General features: G+C 41.1%; 1 protein-coding gene across 1 annotated transcript; it reads right to left on the bottom strand.

Moving 5' to 3' along the window:
* Nucleotides 1-6,256: 6,256 nt before the first annotated feature.
* LOC121854994 (ETS homologous factor-like) lies at nt 6,257-20,061 on the bottom strand. The gene is made up of 6 exons (XM_042349813.1): nt 19,839-20,061; nt 10,696-10,929; nt 9,243-9,479; nt 8,813-8,893; nt 8,135-8,345; nt 6,257-7,626 (listed from the first exon to the last, which is right to left on the bottom strand). Exons 2-6 carry the CDS (start codon nt 10,820-10,822, stop codon nt 7,518-7,520), a joined length of 765 nt encoding a protein of 254 aa, XP_042205747.1. The 5' UTR covers nt 10,823-10,929; nt 19,839-20,061; the 3' UTR covers nt 6,257-7,517.
* Nucleotides 20,062-21,795: the final 1,734 nt, after the last annotated feature.

The following is a 21,795-nucleotide window of genomic DNA, read 5'->3' as shown; positions in this document are numbered from 1 at the left end:
CTCCATTGTTCTTTATTAGTCTTGTCTGGGATTCTAATACTCGCACTAATCCAAGTGCGGCAAGCCTGCTATCCGAGTGCGACAGTCCTAATGCGCATTATGACAAGTAATCTTAAACATCTTTTTATCTCGTGTATTCGTAGCTTATCCGGCAAGTACTTTGGTACCATTGAAATCGTCTGAAATTGTACATTAAAATATATTAATGATTTTTAACACCTATGTAATGAAAACAAAAATATGATATTGTGGGGTACGAGATATTGGTTCACACTCGGGATGGGATGGAGAAAAGAAACTCACAATGTGCTCTCTGTATACATATTATATTGGATGTACAATGCAGCTTGGTGCTGGGAAGGCAGCATGGTTACAAGCGTTGAGTAGAGAGAGCTGGTTGGTGAGGGTGCTCAGAGGAGGGGCAGCTTGTGGGTCGCCATGGGCGCTGGCGGGAGCGGGAGCCGCCAGGCAGGAGCAGAGGAGGAGGTGTTGCTTGCTGGTGGCTGTATGTAGAAAGAGAGGTAGGTCACCACGAGGTGAGGTCTTATATAGCGGGGGTAGGCGTGGCTTAATAGTTGACCTCAGTCGTGTAAGGTGGCGCTGGTTGCTGACCTAGACCACGAGGGCAGGCTGGTGAAATCGTGGGGTCGGCTAGGCAGCGTTTGTAGGGGAAGAATCCACTACAATATAAAGAAACATAATGTTAATTTTTTGGCGCGTTACTTTCTACTTTTGGGCTGCTTCATCCAATGAACGTGTATATTAGTTTCGTTAATTTTATGGTAAATAACTGTGTACTTACTTTGAGAAAGACGTCAGAAAAATCAGACTTTTATTATTATTATTACTGACAATGACATACTGAATGAGCTGACGTCAGATGCATGCTTAGCACTATTGTCACGCGACTCACATTATACCAACATTAAGTGATATAATACATGCAAAGAAGTGAATACTCGCCAATTACGTTTGTGCAATAGGTAAAAGAATGACTCGCAGCTATGTCACGCCATGTGGCGTGAGGATTTTGTACCGCGCTGAAAATGGTCTGGGCATGCTTCGTTTGATCAGAATATCGTTGAAAGCTTGAGGTGTGCTGACATCACCCCTTCAAATAAGAGATTAAGTTAGGATAGGTTAGGTTAGTTTTTTATCGAACTGCGCATGACCAGAACATTTTCAACACGGTACAATTCTGTTCAGAAGTTCACAGAACATTGGCGGTGAAAGTGTAGTGGATTCCTCCCCGACAAACGCTGTTTGTCGCTGCCTAGCTGACCCTGCGAATTCCCCAGTGTATGCCTCGTGGTCTAGGTCAGCAACCAGCACCGCCTTACATGACGGAGGTCAACTATTAAGCCACGCCTACCTCCGCTATATAAGACCTCACCTCGTGGTGACCTACCTCTCTTTCTACCTACAGCCACCAGCAAGCAACACCTCCTCCTCTCCTCCTGCCTGGCGGCTCCCGCTCCCGCCAACGCCCATGGCGACCCACAAGCTGCCCCTCCTCTGAGCACCCTCACCAACCAGCTCTCTCTACTCAACGCTTGTAACCATGCTGCCTTCCCAGCACCAAGCTGCATTGTACATCCAATACATGTATACAGAGAGCACATTGTGAGTTTCCTTTCTCCATCCCATCCTGAGTGTGAACCAATATCACGTACCCCACAAAGGGTGCATAGTTTGTTGTACCCTTCCTGGACGACAGGTCACTACGCCGACCCTCCCACCAACACACGAAGAGGGACTGGCAACGTTGCAGTGTGATTCGAACGAATATTCATAAAAAAAAAGATTGGAAGGATATTAATGTGAACATCGGCCAACGTTACTGCTGATGGATGATGTAACACAGGTAAAAACTCGTATAGAAGATATAGGTAGAATATTTATAGTTGTAGGAATATAAAGTGAGGAAGTTTGGTAGTGTGGCCGGTTAGTTATTTACCGTTAATATATTCGTAGGGGGAATCTTCTCTAAACACCACTTTAAATATAACTATTTATTAATTAACTGAATGGCATGGACACATTAACAGATCAATATATCGAAGTTACTAGACACTCACTCTCGGACACAAACATAAAATGGATATACTTCCCACCGTAAATAACTCACCCCTGGATCCCTCTGACAAACGTGTGACCTGAGGGAGAGCCAGCAGGTGATGTTGAAGGGAGCTGTTTGTTGTTTGTTTGTTTCATAAATGACATGCCTGACGTTGTACACTCCTCCATACAAATGATTGCCGATGACGCCAATTTATTTTGGGAAATCAAGAATCAAGCGGACTGTGAAGAGTTGCAGAAGGACCTCTGTGGGCTCCAAGAATGGTCGAAGAAATGGCTGCTGAGATTCAATGTCACGAAGCGTAAGAGGATGCACCTGGGGCGTACCAACGGTAAGGAGGCGTATCATATGTCCCAATGGGATGAAGAAACTGCACTATTTGAGACTGAATGTGAGAAGGACCTAGGTGTATATGTTGACAATGAGCTGAAGTTCTCGGGCCATTGCGAGAAGAAGGTAAATCAGGCAAATAAATTATTGGGTCTTATAAGAAGGTCATTCAGATATCGAGATGGTCCATCCCTCATAACGATCTTCAAGAGTGAAGTGCTTCCCCATCTGGAGTACTGTCACCCCGTCTGGTCCCCGAGATATGCTAGGGATTGTCAGTTGGTTGAAAATGTCCAAAGGAGGGCCACCAGACTGGTGCCTGCACTTCGGTACCTCAGTTACCCTGAGAGATTGGAGTGCCTGAACTTGCCTAGCTTTACTACAGACGGGCAAGGGGTGATCTAATTGAGGTGTATAAGCATCTCAAGGGGTACTACTCAGTTGAGTGTCCTTACTTGGAGCTGGCGGCTATTTAATGCTTTGCTTATTTCCTCACTATCATCGATCACTTCCCCCCTCTCCGAATTTAAAGGCCCCAATTTGCCTTTGACCTTTGTCCTATATACCTGGAAAAATACCTTGGGATTCACCTTGGATTCCCTTGCTATCGTGATTTCGTAGTCCCTCTTTGCCTTCCGTACATTTTTATTAACATTCCTAGATAGATTATGGGATGGGAGGAAGTGATAGCAGGGGTGAGTTGCGTTTGTTTCACCAACTGAAGCTGGTTCGGCTCTCCCAGAGTCTTCCACAGTATCTAAAAGATTTTCACTATTTTCAAATACCATAGAGACCATGCATTCATTAATTGTTTAATATCTAATTTATATTAGCTGTCTATAAGACATTATATTAATATAAGTAATAAGCTGGGTTGTGTGTTCGTTTGTGCGTTGCCACGGTGACCCGTCGATCAGAAACCCCGCTGGATTCAACTCTCTCTCTGGCCAGGGTGGGCTAGAAATTAGGGCTTGTGACTGTACTCGGCAATATGCAGTCATATATAAATCGTTTTCTCTAATTACATGAACCAAATGGCATTGAATAGTGACTTGTAGTTTATGGAGTATAATTCATGTTACACGAGTGTATTAATATTGCAGGGAGGTTATAGCCAATTTTTAGTAGGGAAAGTTTTTATGTTTTTTAAGGTATCTTTTACTGATTGAACACAACTCAAAACTGATTATGCTGTTTGGTTTCGTGTGATTCTTTATGTAAGGTCTATAAGTATGTCCGTTTACGATCTCTGGTCAGGTCGGGTTTTTTTAATGATTATCTTGTTTATAACATGCTGACTAACAGAAAGGTGAAGGTGTTTTAGAATCACAATCTGAAACACCAATACAGTAAACTAGCATATGTGAGGATACTGAAACTTGCACACTTATTATACCATATACTGTATCTAAGTTTCTGTGCTTAGTTTTTTGTGTGTGTTTCAGATTGAATTATGATGACCCACAAGAAAAGACGAAATGTGTGTTATGGATGGCAGAATTAAAGTCACCTGTCCTGGTGCAACGAAAATTCCATACAACGTTTGGCAAGGAACCACCGACCTAAAGAGACCTTTATGCATGGATGAAGCAATTTGAGAAGACTGGCAGTGTTCTAAGGCAGCCTGGTGGAGGAACATATACATGCTTCCTTCCACAGAAGCCCATGGAAGTCCATCTGTCGTGCTATTACCGAATTGCAAATTCCACGTTCAACTGTGCACACAGCTGCAGTTTTAGGCATATAAGCTTTAACTGGTTCAGCAGCTCAGAGTGGATGATCATATCGAAAGGAGAAATTAGCAATGCACGTGCTCCGCTGTCTGGACAACAACATTGCCAAGGCTTCCTCCCAAAAGATGGGAATGCTGCACAGATGCAGTAGCTACTTCACTCCTGAGCAGTTGCTTCAAGTTTAGAAGGGATTCGTTCGTCCTTACTTGGAGTACTGCTCTCATATCTGGGATGGCTTTTCTTCGGTCCAACTGTTAGATAGGGTGGAATCAAAGGCATTTCGTCTTGTTAACTCTCCTCCTTTAGTCGACAATCTTTCTTCCCTTTCTCTTCGCCGCAATGTTGCTTCACTCTCTCTCTCTTTACAGGTACTTTAACGGGCAATGTTCGGTGGATTTGGCATCCTGTGTACCGCCAGCAAGGCCGTGGGCTCGTAACGCACGTCTTGCCCGCGGTGCCCACCATTTTTCTATGGATGTCGGTCACACTAGAATAACCCGTTATAGTACATCCTTCTTTCCTCACACAGCCAAACTGTGGAATGCTCTGCATTCTTCTGTGTTTCCATACTCATATGATGTCTCACTTCAAAAAGCTGGTTTTCCGGCATATTCGTGTAGATGAATGTAGTCTTTTTCTTTTCTAGTGTTAATTTCTTTTTGCTCTTATTCCCCCCCCCCTCCCCCCAGGCTTCATTGTGGGTCGATGATCTGTGCCCGGATGGGCTATTTCCTTAAAAAAAAAGAAAGAAAAAAAAAGCGAGTACCTGATTTTTTTTTACGGGAATTGGCTCACCCGGGCACAGGTCACTGACCCACATCGGGGCCTGCGGGGCGAAAATGTAATAATAACAATGATAATAATAAACAACAATAAAGAAATGCAAAAATGAAAAAAAATATCAAAAGTGAGAAACAATATATGTATGTTGTGTTGTGAATAGTAAGAGAAACAATTGAGACCCTGCAATTGTGTGTAAATGAGGCAGGAGGCAGAAGTCAGATCAGCAACCTGAGATTTGGTCACAATTTTTGTGATGCCATATGGCAGCAGGGTCTACCACTAGACAACACATTATACTTACAATATCTTCCCAAGCGGTAGTACCTCCATGTTTGGTAGCAACATTTCACACATGTGGGCACGTTGATAGTCACAACTGCCGTATCTGGGGAGCGGAGAATCCATGTCACCCATGAGGTCGACAAAGACAGTCCAAAAGTTAATGTTTGGTGCGTTCTTATGCGTGAGAGAATTGTCGGCCAATTTTTCTTTGCGGAAAAATCTGTGACAGGCCATGTGTACTTCGACTTTTTTCAGTTGTTTTTGGCACCACGGGTAGAGTCTTGCCACCCGAACCATATATTCCAGCAGGATGGGACTCCTCCCCACTGGTCCCGTGACGTCTGTTCCTTCCATGATTCCTGGGTGTGAGAGCCCTGGCTGGGTAGAGACGGACCCGTTTCCTGGCCACAGAGATCACTTGACCTTACCCCTGCACGATTTTTTTCTTTGAGGGTATGTGAAGTCCAAAGTGAACTACACAAAAGTGCAAGACATTGTTCATCTAGAAGAGCGCATCACAGCGGCGGTGGCCTCCGTAACCCTCGAGGTGTTAAAAATGGGTTGAGGGAAAGAATATCGTTGTGACTCAGTCTGTGCTACGAATGACACACAAATTGAATGTCTACCCTAAAGTACCCAAATGATATATACCCATATACCAAATGAAACTCAAACATATAGACTATGATCAGTGTGAATAGTCCTCTGTTTTCATTATTCAATACAAACATTATTAGAATTCAAAGTTGTTCCTTTTCAGTGTGGACACCCTGTACAGTATGTATGTTACTTTTTTTTTTTGCAAATACCTTACAAGCAGACAACCTAAACTAACCTAACCTCATGGTTAGATTAAGTGAGAGGTTAGATTTGGTTACTATGGCTCGTGTAGATTGATACACAGTTTAGTTTTGTTTTTGTTTTTTAACTTTGGTTAGCCTGTTTGTAAGTTATTTTGCCCTCCCCCTCCAAAAAAAAAAATAAATAAATAAATAAAACGCAACATACACACAGACATCAAGGTATATTTTGCCTACAGAGAATAATCTGTGTTTTTAGTTTTAATTTAATAAATACATGAACGAACTTATTACAGATATACAAAAAGAAAATTTCCATTAACAAAAGTATATAAATCAGAGCATTGTACTATGATGCATTGTTGATTGTCCGCCCCCTCATCTCACTCCTTCACACTGCCCTGGGTCAGTGCTCAGTTGACGACTGTTAGGAAAGACATTCTCTTGACATCCAGTACAGAACGAGTGAGACAATTGGAAAATTTGGTAAATGTGGAGCAGACGGCAAACACCAGAAGGAGCTGCTCGATGTCGTTCATTTTCTCAACACGTGTTCTTTGGATGATAGTAATAGAAACGATACGACAATAATAATAAAAAATAATCGAACCTGACCTAACCAAAGAAACCTACCTAACTTTCTAGAGCATATTAAACAAAGAATTTTCGTTGAAATTCGGTATTAATGAAAGTAATTTTCTTGAAATGGCATTGTGTAATTTTTCGTTTTATGTGGATGTGAGAGAATGCTCAGACCGAGCGGTTCGGTTGTTGCACTGAAACAAAGAGTGGTCGACAACACGTGCCGACGTGGTAGATTTTTCGGCTGAGTATTTGTTAAATAATTAATTTCTTTGCTTACAAAGCATGCAGAGACATTATTTTAGTGTCGTATGATCAGTTTTTCGCCGGATTTTACCAGCAATTTCCCTCATCCTTCATACCCTGCCCACTACAGGTGTATTTATGATAGTAGATAGAACAAATACAAAATTAAATACTTTACCAAAAGTTATCGTATCGTTTTATTTACTTACTATCATCCAAACAAAATATGTAGGGAAAATGAAGGAAATCGAACAATTCCTTCTGGTGTTAGCAGTCTGCTCTACTGTGACCGATTTTTTTCCTTTTTGGCCCATAAAGATTATTACCATACTTTTGTGTCCTAGAAGGTCAACGGTAATTAACTTGGCAACGATAGCATAAAAAAATTATATACAGTACACGTGCAGTAATTACATCCATACAAATAAAGATACATACAATGAAAAGGTGACAGGCAGCAGCCTTGTCTGACGCTTACACATGGCAGTGCAAATTACGGCTATAGATAACTTGATACCCGGCTGGTTTAATGTGTATTTTCGATATTTTGTGTCGCTTCACTATTTACGAATATTATGACACTGTACAACGTTAGTGTTTGTACATTAGAAATCATCTTAACCAATGCACTAAATGTACCAATGCACAGTGCACTAAAAACTAACATAATGAAGAACCATCTCAGAGTAACGGTGTCAGCTTCTTGTTGTTCTTGTGTGCCTTTTTCCCAAACTTGTAAACTAATCGTCTATTTCTAACAACATCTAAAGCTTCACTCGTGTAGTGGTATCTGGAAAAAGATTAAAATTATTAGTAAGCGATTGTTTATTTGTTAAGTTGTATACAATATCACACAGTATATAGAGTGTTACGACAAATAAGTATATATCAGAAAAAAGAGCGAAAAAATATAAAATATGGAATTATCAGAACTCCTACAGGTTACCTCAAAATGGTTTCTGTGTGACAGATATTAGATATATTTAATAAAGTAAACTAATTCCGTTACGCAGAAAAACTATAACCGAATTGCTTTTGAATTCTTGAAACCGATCTTCGAGAACTCCAACTGCCTTTTTTTTTTACTTAGTTTCTCAACAGTAATAAATAACTAAATATTTTCCAAATTTCATTAAAATAAATCATTTAAGTCCTTTCTTGTACAGTACATACTCCAGGTACCAATGTCCATCCCAGAAATTAGAAAAAAAAATCATATATCAGTATTTCATATAAGGTTCTTCAATACCCCTCATCCCGACAACAGTCAAATTGTTTCAGTAGACTTGAAGACCCACCTTAGAGCCCGACTCATCTTCTCGTAACTCATCTTTGGGTTTTCCTTTAGGTCACCCCAGAGACTGGCGGCCTTCTTGGGGTCTATGAAACGGAAGATGCCGTTCTTCTCATCCTCCCAGCGGACAACTGAGGGGCAGGTGGCTGGGTCCTGCAGCATGTCGTGGACGAACTCCCATATCTTGGGTATCTTCTTGGGTTGAAGCTGCTGTTCTACAGAAGGAAACATAACATATGAGTATCACTTTATAAACACTTGTTGAGACTGTTCAGTAAAGTGTTGCTCACACGGATCTGTACAAAGAATGGATCAAACACAGCGCAGGTGTTGCTATATTTTCTAAAGCTACTATGTATGTTTCAAAGGCCATCATGGTACTGCCACATATTTCGCTAGTGCAATGAACTGTCTTTCCCATCAGAGATTTAGTTTTGCATTGTAATCCGCCAGAATTGCGCTGTAAACAAAGACGATATACAGTACAAGTGACGTACAATTTTGTAACCATTATTCCGTTCACATAAGAATATCTGTTCTCCCTACTCATCAAAAGTCTTGTGAACTGATGAGAACAGTATACTGTACCCGCATTATCTAAACTCTAATACCTGTACTCTTGAATCTGGCAGCAATTAGATACAATAAAAGCATTGGCAGAATTATTACGGTACAAACTTACTAGGTTTGGGGGGTCTGCCTGGTCGACGTTTGGCAGGAGGTTGCTGCGGCTGTGGACCAGCAACTTCTTGGCTAAGACTACCTGCAAGACAACAGGGTTACCTTGATGTTACATTAATGATGATGTGGGAGAAGTGGAGGGTGATCGGCCAGAGCCCCACACCTAAGTGACACCAAACATAATGCACACCTTTTTATCGATGAAGTATATATAGGTTTAACTACCCCTATAGAAAACTTTTAAAGGTTTTCCCAACGTTTTTCTAACATTTCATTAGCTAAATATATAATTATCTGTCTTCATCGATATATATTTGATTCGTCAATAAATTGGCTATCAGCTTATTTTTGTCATATATCCATGAAATGAGCACTTTACATGAGCTCCCATATTCAGGCGACAAATATATTTTTCTTAAGTTTCCACTAACCAGTAATTTGGTCTGATGCCATTGTGTTGATCTGCACAACCGGTAACGGTGCCACAATAAACGGAGTGACCTTCCCGCATGGTGTTGGCAGAGAATGTGATATATTCAAGGGCCTGACGTCATCATCCGGATTAATAGATTCGATAACTGGTTCGTAGGGAGCTTCTACATCAGGCAGGTGCAGAGTCTCCAGGAAGTTGGAGATTACCCGCTGGTAACCGTCTTCCTGCTGTGCTCCTGTAATGCAGCAGTGACAAAGGTAATTAAACAAGGTAAACCGTTAAACCTAAAACAAAAAACAAAAGTAACATTTGCTTAACTTCAATGTTACAATATGGAAACAAATACATTTAAATGTTAAGATAAGGCTGTGACAAAAAAAAATAAAAAAACAAAGACAAAAAATCTAAGAAAAGAGAGTGGGAAAAAGTCAAGACAATTTTAACTGGTAAACATTTGAATGTATGAGTTGGTATATTTTTCCAGGGGTGATTCTCTGTGTATCATTGAATTCTAGTTGCCTTTTCACCTCGGTGTTGTCAGGGTTATGTCATACGAAAACTAACACCCCCTAGCTTGTAATATTATGTGTAGCTATTGGCAGGCCAGCGTTTATCGATTCATCTTGATAGTTATTGTCAAGGGAACATTGGTCACTGATGCAAAAAGATAATACACAGTACAGTCGGGGTCAAATGCTCGCTCCTGTCCAAAATGAAGCCGCATCGACCTCAAATGAAGCAGCATCGACCTCAAATGAAGCAGCATCGACCTAAAATGAAGCAGCAACGACTCCAAATGAAGCAGCAACGACTCCAAATGAAGCAGCAACGACCCCAAATGAAGCAGCAACGACCCCAAATGAAGCAGCAACGACCCCATATGAAGTAGAATCGACCCAAAACGTAGAATCGAAACCAAATGAAGCAGCCTCCGACCCAAAATGAACCGGGTTCAGGTACATTCAGGAGCCGGTGCATGCCCAGTATTTGCCAACAGTGCGTGACAGAGACGTGACCGATCGCCCGGGCGGCTAGCGACCCGATGAGTGGCGAAGAGGATAAAAGTAAAAGTAATAATGCTAAGTGACTCACAAGAACACACAGCTTGAGTTTGGCATTACTTCATCACACAGGAAGCATGATAAAAGAAATTGTCGCTGCTAAGATGATGCCAGCGGTCAAACTCACGGAAGAAAATCAAAGGTTAAATTCACAAGTCAAGGATATTAGTAATGGGCATCAGAATTGCGCGCGTGTGTGTGTGTGTGTGTGCGTGCGTGCGTGCGTGCGTGCGTGCGTGCGTGCGTGCGTGCGTGCGTGCGCGTGCGTGCATCAGAAATTTGTTCTTTAAAATATATATTACAAGCTTTTACCTTCAGAGAGAGAGAGAGAGAGAGAGAGAGAGAGAGAGAGAGAGAGAATAATGGATGGATGGACTGGACACAACTCACCGTGGTCATTACACATACGCCCACGCCGTGTTATCCTAGTGGGTGAAGCTTCAGGACTCAAACCATTTTCTATTTCCCACCAAGTCCTCTTGCCGCAGGCGGTGGGCTTCGGACTGGAGTATAACATATTGAACTAGACGCAGGTGTCGTGTTTAGGTGAGATGGCCTATCCTTTGGAAGACATAGATGGTGCACTGTAGTTAGCTGATGGTGCACTGTAGTCACTGTAGTTAGCTGGGGGTAAGATAAACAAAATATTAGCTGAGGGGAAGATAAAAATTATTATTATTATTTTTTTTTTATCGTTGATCAATAAGTTTACCTAGGGAATTTTTAAACTCCAGGTAACACAGTATTTTGTCACCCCAGGTAATAATTATCTGAGGTGTCAAATATTTTATCGTTTGGTCTTGGGTTAATTTTTTTTTTTACAAGTAAACTTAATGACCAGCGAGAGACAGGCTTTGTCAGACCCGCCAAACAACCCTCGCCCCCTCCCTCTACAAACCCTCTATCCCCTCCCCCCCCCCTAAACCCTAAAAACAAAAACAAACAAAAACACCGGTTTAACCTGTAACAAGACGAGCATAACCAGTCAATCTTGTGGTGATATGTTTTGGTTGAAGACGTAACGTATAGAAATAGTAACAGGTCAACTAGGCATTAATTAAACATATAAACAGTAAAAGGTCATCCAGGAATTAATTATATGTTAAAACTACATAAATACCATATAAATTAGTCATAAGTATTCATCGCTTTTCCATATTGTTCATTTATCAGTATTTGGCATCCTGTGTACCGCCGGCAAGGCCGTGGGCTCGTAACACACGTCTTGCCCGCGGTGCCCACAGTTTCTGTGTGGATGTCGGTCACACTAAAATATCCCGTTATAGTACATCCTTCTTTCCTCACACAGCCAAACTGTGGAATGCTCTGCCTTATGTTTCCACACTCTTACAATCTGTCTCACTTCAAAAGGCTGGTTTTCCGTCATCTTCGTAGTGTAGTTTAACATAAGTCTTTTTTCTCCTATTTTTAATTTCTTTTTGCTAACATATTTTTGCCCCACAGGCCTAGTTATGGGTCGATGACCTGTGCCCGGGTGGACTATTCCCCGTAAAAGAAAAAATTATAAACATATGAAAACTAAGACATCATGAAGTAACATTAATAACTTGATTAAGAAACAAAACAAGTGTTGACTTGAGCCTGGTCGTGTACCCAGATAATAAGACGAATCTTCCAATTTATTACACACGAGACTAGACAAGACCAACTAGGCCTGAAATATTATTAGTGCTTATGTATAATGAAAAATGATTCAGAAAAGTTAAGTTACGAGATATAATAAGACAGGCTTAGTCTAGAGACAAGTTAGGTGCTTAAATAATAAGACAAACTATATAGACACTTGATCAGATGTAAGATAAACCAAACTAGACTTGGTTATGACTCTAGGTATAACACACGGGTTGTAGTCACTTGAAACACACTATAGTATGTTAGCAAGATTTCCCTCGTCAGTATATAACTGACAATGACTGACCTCGTCAGCTTAAAAACAAAAGGATTTGAAACAAATGAAAAATCTTACTCTGAATCTCAGATAACATTCTATGAATTCCAACTGTAATTGTTCCAGTCTTACACAGAGTATTATAATAGGTGTCTGCTGCATCAAGTGTTCGAACAGCCTTATCTTATCTTATCAACTTTACCGGCCGCTTTTCACACATTTTGGATGCCGTTAAGCCGGCCGCAACTATATTTTTTTGGCTGCGTGCGGCCGGAAATATGAGGATTGCTGACCCCTGCTGACTATATTATAACCCGGGTCGTCTCTTAGACAAATTAGGAACGTAGATAATAAGTCATGAGTCACTGTAATAACGTCTGTTTACTTAACCTACTCGAGGACTATAGTTAGTTATAGGATAGATCCACTAACAACTCACGGCCGCCCCTTAGTCCCTTCGGACAACCATAAGACTAAACGGGTGGTTCACCAACAGTTTACGACGCCCGTAACAGAACTTACCGTACACCAAATGCTACTGTGTCCTCCGAGCCCCCGTAAGCTTCTGCAAGGCGGAAATAAGGTCACGTGACTCCTGTTTTCTATACTATAACACCCATACCAAAACACAGAGCTGGCAGACGTACTTCAAGCGCCACTCCGGAAGGAAAGAGTGTCCAGGGATCCTTTGGACCATCTACTGCTGCGGTACTACAGACTTCCACGAAGGGAAAAACTCTGGTTATGTGACCAACTGCAGCAAGATATTGGTCGAGTGACAAGGTCGCATGCGGTCCCAATGCATACGTCTGTGTTAATAGCTTCGAAGTCTTTCGCAAGTGGCAATTTCCAGAGTGTAGTTGATGATCTTACTAGTTTAAGACAATAAGCTGTGTCAAGAATTATAGATAAAGTGATATTTGCTCCAAAATAATAACAATAACCATCATTATTATTATAAAATCATCATTATTAACGAAAATATCATCAGAAAAATTCAGCCGCCTTTTCTTTGAAACTTGTCCCCCAATTGCACCACACCTCTCTCTCTGGCGGTAGCTTACTGAACTAATAATAATAATGGTTGCCCCTCGTGTAACGAGGATGGCCGGCCCTCGGGCCACCGAGGCGTGAATTTGTTTGTCGGGGTGTAGAAGCTGTCGCCAACACAACAACCACACCCTAAATTAACGAGTTGCATGACCCAGTGCCCGAGAAGACCGGACAACTCGCCAACTGCACTGGCTAACCATTACCCTGGAATACGATCCGTAAATCGATTAACGTCCAGGTTCCCAATTACTGCTGGGTAGACAGAGGCAAATGACGTAAAGAAACTTGCCCATAGTTTCACCCTGCCCCAGGGTCGAACTCGGGTCCACTCGTTTGCGAGGCGAGCATGCTGACCACTACACTATAGGTCTGAACTAAACGTCTAAAATTCCTTTCGGTCCCCATACGAACTGTTAGTGAACTGAATCTGAATTGAATCACGTATTGCCAGATAAACGCGGTCACCATAGTTTCTCGAGATAAGAAAATGGTTGCGGTCAAAGTTACGGTCAAGTAAGTCTGGCCGACAACACCATCGACTTGTACACGACGCCACTGAACTCGGCGGTAAGTTGTGTGTCAGGAATTAACTCTACTTCACACAACTAAACGTCATCTTCAATATTGTACTTCACGAACACTTGGTACTCACGACAGATGATACTTAGGTTGCAAAGAAGACATCACACTACGAGAAACTCTGGGCCGGTTCATGGCACCTGGTTCAGCAGTGTTGGTGAACTTGTGCTAATTATACTGTCCCTAAGGGGAGGCAGCCAGGTGTGAGAGGTAGAATCTAGTACCATACATCTGCGGGCAGACATGTAGATTAAAAGTACGTGACATTAGATTCCCACTTACAACACGAAAGTAAGTTTGAGCCTGACGACCCATAGTGGGGATAATGAACATTGAATACGAAGACCATTTTTGTTGTGGGGGGTGTAGAGTGACTGGCATTGCATTCGACACCCTTCACTCCCTCAACTGTAGAGGTCGGTGCTAATTCACAACCGTATTATTTTTATCATTAGACTTTATGCCAAACTCCATGATCTAGGTCAAGATGTAGTAGTACAGTCGAGGGCTTAATTATAATCTAAAATTCCAACAATTATCTTTTCACGATAGGCTTTAGGTACTTACTGTACATTGCTACAGTGGCACTCAAGTCATCATCAAAGACACCAACGAGGTCTTACAACACTCCCCGACCCACGATAATGTTGTTGACGTCATTGCTCATCCTATCACGTCGTACATACAGTAACTAACCAGAACCAGCAAGTCGTTTAAGTTTTAAAAGAGACATCAATCATACCGTGAACTTCTGGACTTACTTCACTGCAAGACTTCAGATCCTACCTTCTGTAGTACGGTGACCAGAACTGAACTGCACAATCCAAGTGTGGTCTCACAAGCACAAGATATAGTTTTAAGATAACATCGCTAGTCTTGTAACTAACACTCCTTTGTATGAAACCAAGTACTTTGTTAGCCTTGTTTCGAGCAAATACACATTGCTATCGTGGTTTAAGATTCCTACTTATCATTACCCCTAAACCTTTCTCACAGTCGTATTTCTTTTCATCAACGTTGTTCATTTGATGTCTGGTTTCCCATTTACATTTCCTGGACTAAGTACTTTACATTTTCCACATTAAATTGCATCTGCCATTTTTCAGACCACGAGAAAAGTTTGTTTACATCTTCCTGTAAATTTTCAGACTCCTCGTCAGATATAATAACACGTTCTATTTTAGCGTCGTCAGAAATTTTACTTATGTTGCGGTTCCGCCGTAAATTATCACAAGAGCTGTGAAATATAGCTTGGGTTTCTCACTAAAGTAATTCCATGATAAACAAAAGGGACGCGGTTTTTTATGACGTCAGTACACCTTCATGCACTTCTAGCCATAACCAAATAAGAACAACAGGACATCGCACGAGCTCCCACATTTTCCTTAACGTCTGTTTATAGAAGTACTTTTTTATAACAAAAGTATAAGACTTTTTTTAACTAATATACTCAAATAATAGAGTAAAAAACAGTGTAGGAAAAACAATATAAACTCAAAACTCTAAAATGATACCGTGGAAAAATCTTTACAGCTGGGTATGATGAATTTCAGAATGAGCATTATGGCTCTAGTCGTATCGGAAGGGTTGGTATGCCTGATTGTCAAGTGGATTTCTTAGTAATGTCGTAATGGTATTGTAGCTATTATTTTGCTATCTTTAGAATGTATTAAATAAATTGTAATATAACTTCTTCAAACCAAAACGCCACAGTTTGTTTTGTTTTAAACACATTTACAAACATTCAACTAAGGAGACACGGTACCATATACATGTATGAGCGTAGATAGCGTATAAAAGGAACCGCGGCTCCTTGACATATGTTATAACTGTATTTGTTTAACTGTAATGCAGACACACAGACTCTTGTTATATTTATAAACGCAGTACAAATTCAATGTTTACACAGTAGCGATCATGCGACCCTAAAACTAATAAACATGTTATTTACCTTTACATTTTTTTTCGAGCACAACAATAATATTACGAAACACTTCATGAACTCGACAGCAAAGGATGCCATCAGCTGAATCCAAAGTTGTTTTTAATTATTTCCACATATGAAACACAACCAGAGTCGATAATGTTGATTCCTGTCAGTGATGTTGGTATTCACTATGGAGAGCTCAGAAGCATTGTACGCAGGCATTATCACAATTCAAGGCGAGGACTTAAGCTTATATTAGTTATGATGTATTCAATGCACGTAATATACAGTAAGTCTTACAGGTAATGTCTGGCAACTTCCAATACACAATGCTCTCGTCTACTCAGTGGGTATATCCCGTCACGGCACTCTTACTACCACTAAACATATGCCACTGTGGGGTACGGGTTGTTTGGTTCACACTCAGGATGGGATGGAGAAAAGAAACTCACAATGTGCTCTCTGTATACATGTTGTATTGGATGTACAATGCAGCTTGGTGCTGGGAAGTGGCAGCGTGGTTACAAGCGTGATGTAGAGAGAGCTGGTTGGTGAGGGTGCTCAGAGGAGGACCAGCTTGTGGGTCGCCATGCTCGTCGGCAAGAGCGAGGACCGCAGGGCAGGAGTGGAGGATGAGGTGGTGCTTACTGGTTGGTGTAGGTAGAAAGAGAGAGGTAGGTCACCACGAGGTCAGGTCTTATATAGAGGAGGTAGGCGTGGAAGAACAAATACTGTCATGGAAGAACAAATGTCAATGTATACAGCCTTAACAACATCAACCTAGAGAAGTCGACTTGTGAAAGAGACCTAGGGGTACTTGTAAGCCCGGACCTACGGCCTAGAAAACAGTGCGTTAATGTTCGAAATAAGGCAAACAGAGTATTGGGTTTTATATCTAGAAGTGTAAGTAATAAGAGTGCAGAGGTCTTATTGCAACTATATCTTGCGCTAGTCAGGCCGCACCTCGATTATGCGGTTCAGTTCTGGTGCCCTTATTATAGAATGGATATCAATTCACTAGAGTCGGTGCAGCGAAGAATGACGAAAATGATTCCGGGACTTAGAAACCTTCCATATCAGATAGGTTAAAGAAACTAAACTTGCATTCCCTAGAAAGACGAAGAGTGCGGGGAGATATGATAGAAGTATTCAAGTGGGTGAAAGGAATCAATAAAGGTGATATAGATAAAGTTCTTATAATATCCGAGCAGGATAGGACTCGGAACAACGGATTCAAGTTGGATAAGTTTAGGTTTAGGAGGGAGATAGGAAGGAACTGGTTTACAAATAGGGTGGTGGACGAGTGGAACAAGCTTAGCAACTTTGTAGTAAGTGCTGGAACGCTGGAAAGTTTCAAAGGGAGGCTGGATAGATTCATGGATGATAGAGAGTGGTAGTAACTCTCGACAGGAGCTGCCATGCACAGGCCAACCGGCCTATTGCAGACTCCTTATTTTCTTATGTTCTTAATAGTTGACCTCCGTCATGTAAGGTGGCGCTGGTTGACCTAGACCACGAGGCATACACTGGGGAATTCGCGGGGTCGGCTACTCGGCGACAAGCGTTTGTGGGGGGAGGAATCCACTACACCACCATTGTTTCATACATTAACATAATAACAATGTTTTTTTTGTAACACGGGTGACAGTCAACATAATATTAATGTAGTTTTATTTATATATACAAATATGGATACAGAAAATGTGTGTCACCAGCCAATCCACATTCTCTATTATAAAGGGTAATTAATGCACCACAAGACGCATGATCAAAAATCTTAGTTCTGAACAATTCGTCCGGTGTCATATTTATATAACCTAACCTAACCTGACCTGACCTGACCTAACCTAACCTGACCTGACCTAACCTAAACCCTAAATATCTTGCAGACCGCACGCTATAGAAGCACCGCAACTTTTTTGCTGTGTACGTGAGACAAACAGGCGCCTTCTGGTGAATGAATCAATAAAAAGCTTGAAAATCTAATTGTTATCTAAGGAAACATACAAGAAATTTCTGTGTTTGATGCCACAATTTCCACACGATTCTGTTAGCAAACTCAGATGAGACGGAAGTACCGGAGAGTAGAATAATACTGTAAACACTTCCTGGGTCAACAAGGACACCAGCTGCCTACAGATGGTAAGGTCAGCTGTGTCTACAAGTCATAAAGCTGGCCATTAATCCGGGATGCGTGGGGAGTTAATTGGCGATACGTAAAAGTTGCCATCACACTCCAGAAATAACATCATAATGCTCTAGGTGTTTATGTAATGATAAATTTAACGTACCGGTTCCTCTTCTCTACCATCTCCTCTTCTCTACCATCTTCACCGCTAGCCACCATTACAACCCGAACCTTTAAATCAGGATTCTCGTCAAGGCTGAAAAATATATTTCCTTACTCCAACAAAATCTACTTCAATTGAATATAAAGATAAAAAAAACAGACCTACTTCCATAACTCTTTCAACGCTGTTTCTTTTGGAGAGATTTACCTTTCTTAATTATATAAATGATGGTGTATTTACTAACACAGAATCCGCGCCTAAAGACCTTAGTTGTTATAGCACATTATTACTTAACATCACACACACACACACATCGTAGTTCACGGGGAGGATGGGGGGGGGGTTTACTCTAGTTGCCCGAAGAAGGAAAACTGGTCCTTCAGCATAACCCTCTGGGGATCCTAGGTGCGTCCCTCTCGACCTCTGGGATAAGGAAATCCGTCATCTGTATTTATGTTATCTTAGTCGTTATTTAATGGGATGATAAACCAATAAAAACATTATATATATTTTAAGGGGGATTGGTCCTTATATTAAAGTGGATTAAAATACCTTCCCTAAGAGTATATCAAGATTGACTATCTAAAAGGTAAAGTTCCCAATGCTTCAACAATACTATTTATCTATCATAAACACGTAAAGGGTAACACAGTAATATATCATAAATATCAATGGTAGTCCGTGTTTTTGTCTAATTTAGCGCTTCAGAAGATAAATATGAAGTGACCAGAAAGTGAAAAGTTAGGAGTGGTAGCGGTTATTATTTGTAGTGTCAACGTAAAGTGCGTGTGTGTATGTGTGTGTGTGTGTGTGTGTGTGTGTGTGTGTGTGTGTGTGTGTGTGTGTGTGTGTGTGTGTGTGTGTGTGTGTGTGTGTGTGTGTGTGTGTTCTACTGTAAACACTAACAAACTGTTCTGCTCTGTTCTACGAGTGTGAAGGGATATCCTGTTGATAGGAATACAGGCGTCGGTCAGTCAGTACGCCTGTACCGTCAACCTGAATATGATTTATTTTTGTAAATATGATTCTCTTTCATCATCAGACATACAGTACCATTAACTACTACATCATATATAAGTAATTTGTCTACGGACACTATGAATTGCAGGCAATCCAATCAAAATATCAGAATGCTAATTATCGTTTTCCTTATTTGTATATATCTCGATTATCATTCAATTCCTGGATAATAATCGGCAATGAATCAGACAACTGCATTTACTCAGGGACCTTTCACTACACACGATATCCTTATCTACCCAATGCTTTTCCGATGGTCCACCATATAATGACATGACTAGAGAGGCCCCCCCACACGGCTCAGTCCTTTTGCCAATGTCAATTTATACAACACACTATCAGGAATTAAATGTGTTTTAATCTGTTAAGTGTGTTCACTGTTCTTTGTGACCGACACATTTTGTTAGGTAAAGTTACAATTGAACCCACAACAACTATCTATAACTACAGCGTCTGCGAGGATAGCATGACAATAAGACCAGCTACAACTACTTCAGAGATCCTTATCGATACAACATGAAGCACCGTAAGGAACAGTGTAAAGAAAACAGGTCACCAAGGCCAGAGAAAGATGTAATACAACCGCAAGTAAAATGTCGTGCTCTGCTGCCTACACATTCCAAAATTATCACACGATGGTTACATCACACAGATATCGCATTGCGTACATGCTAAGCCACTGTGAACTTGTCCGACAATTTCGATAATTAAATAACTATCACCTACCTATCTGTTACAGTGATGCGCTACTAACCTTCAGAAGGATCCCCCAAGTAAAAAGGGGTTGTCGTCAGGAAGGTGTCGCTGGGATCCGTCTACGGTACAGAACAAGCGGGTATTATCAAGGTCCAGTCCTATTTGTGATGTTGTTGAGGTGCCTGACAAACAGTAAGTGAGGGGACAGCAAAAGCTCACGTACATCGACTTGTCTCTGGCGTCTCACAAATGGTAACTCAAGGATATGTTTGTGTTCGGTTGTGCACCCTGCAGTGGTGGTGAAGATGCGGGTTAACTCGTGAGGAATTTCTACATTGTTTTTCTTTTCCTAGTCAGACACCCACGTTAAGAAAAAAAACAAGAACAAGAACAAAATCGTGGTTTAATAAATATCAACACACATTTTATATAACTCATTATAGAACGATTTTAAATTGAAGAGAAAAAAATATTTTAAGCTAAACGCGAATCAAGTAACTTGCAACAGCTGGACTTAAAGTATGACGTCATGATGGAGCGAGTTTAGCCCTTGTGTCCGGCGCCACAGGGCCCATGAAGAGTATAACAGGGACGAGTTGGTTCTGGGAAAAGCAAAATTTGAGGAAAACGCGAAGCTTATATACAGTTTGTGAAATACAGAAGATAATGATAAACATGGGTGGTGACACAATTATTCTCTGCACACACACACACACACAAAAATTATCACCGTAACCGAACGACCACATGGCGACTGGAAGTTCATGTTACCCACAATTCCTCCGTATGCCATCAATATCAACAGAACACTGAGATACACTTTAAAAAGTTGGCTATGTAACTCACGTGCATCAGGCGACGCGAGCGCAAACTGGACGCAATTGGTATGTTGTGACGCATCGCTATCCAGAGACGCATTACTTTCCACTGACATTAACATACAGATATTAATGATATCAAATTAAATATACAGCTGACACGCTCACATTTATAGTCTGGTCTTAAACAATCGTACGTTATTTTTTCCAACTTCGAAATGCTTGTGGAAACGTTTCCTCAATTCACTGGAGTCGGTGCAGCGAAGAATGGCGAAAAGATTCCGGGACTTAGAAGCCTTCCATATCAAGATAGATTAAAGAAACTAAACTTGCATTCCCTAGAAAGACGAAGAGTGCGGGGAGATATGATAGAAGTATTTAAGTGGGTGAAAGGAATTAATAAAGGAGATATAGATAAAGTTCTTATAATATCCGAGCAGGATAGGACTCGTAGCAACGGATTTAAGCTGGCTAAGTTTAGGTTTAGGAGGGAGATAGGAAGGAACTGGTTCACAAATAGGGTGGTGGACGAGTGGAACAAGCTTAGCAACTTTGTAGTAAGTGCTGGAACGCTGGAAAGTTTTAAAAGTAGGCTAGATAGATTCATGGATGATAGAGAGTGGTAGTAACTCTCGACAGGAGCTGCCATGCACAGGCCAACCGGCCTATTGCAGACTCCTTATTTTCTTATGTTCATATGACTTAAAGATAGCTTCCCAAATGACTGAAAAACGTTACTAGAGACCTAATATTAACCAGAAGAATTCTCTCCTCAGCTACGAACTAAATAATTAACGTACGAAACTAAATAATCTGGAAGGTGGCGCGACTGGCGCCAAGCCTCAAGTCAACCCCCACATGCAAGCTGCTGTTGTGATGCAGGGAGTCGGTGGCGGGCGGGCATGTGCTGATGTTTTAGTTCAAGCAGAGAGTGACAATTCCGTTCTCTCGACAGGATGTTGGTCCACCGAAGGGATGTTTCACCATCAACAGACACTTCACATCACTTACTCACTCACTGCTGTTTGTACAAGGGCTGGTGTAGTGTGCAAGAAGGGAACCCAATTCCTCTACTGTGTTAGGGAATCGAACCCGCCATGATCCTTTGTTTGAGAAAATATACAATATATATATTTATATATATATGTTTTTTTAATGCTCAAAATATACTAAGTGTTGTACCAAATACCCTGAGGA

This window comes from Homarus americanus, unplaced genomic scaffold (genome assembly GCF_018991925.1).
Source record: "Homarus americanus isolate GMGI-L3 unplaced genomic scaffold, GMGI_Hamer_2.0 scaffold33275, whole genome shotgun sequence".
Taxonomy (NCBI): Eukaryota; Metazoa; Arthropoda; class Malacostraca; order Decapoda; family Nephropidae; genus Homarus; species Homarus americanus.
The sequence above is the reverse complement of the archived record's forward strand: the minus strand, read 5'-3'. Positions and strand labels throughout refer to the sequence as shown.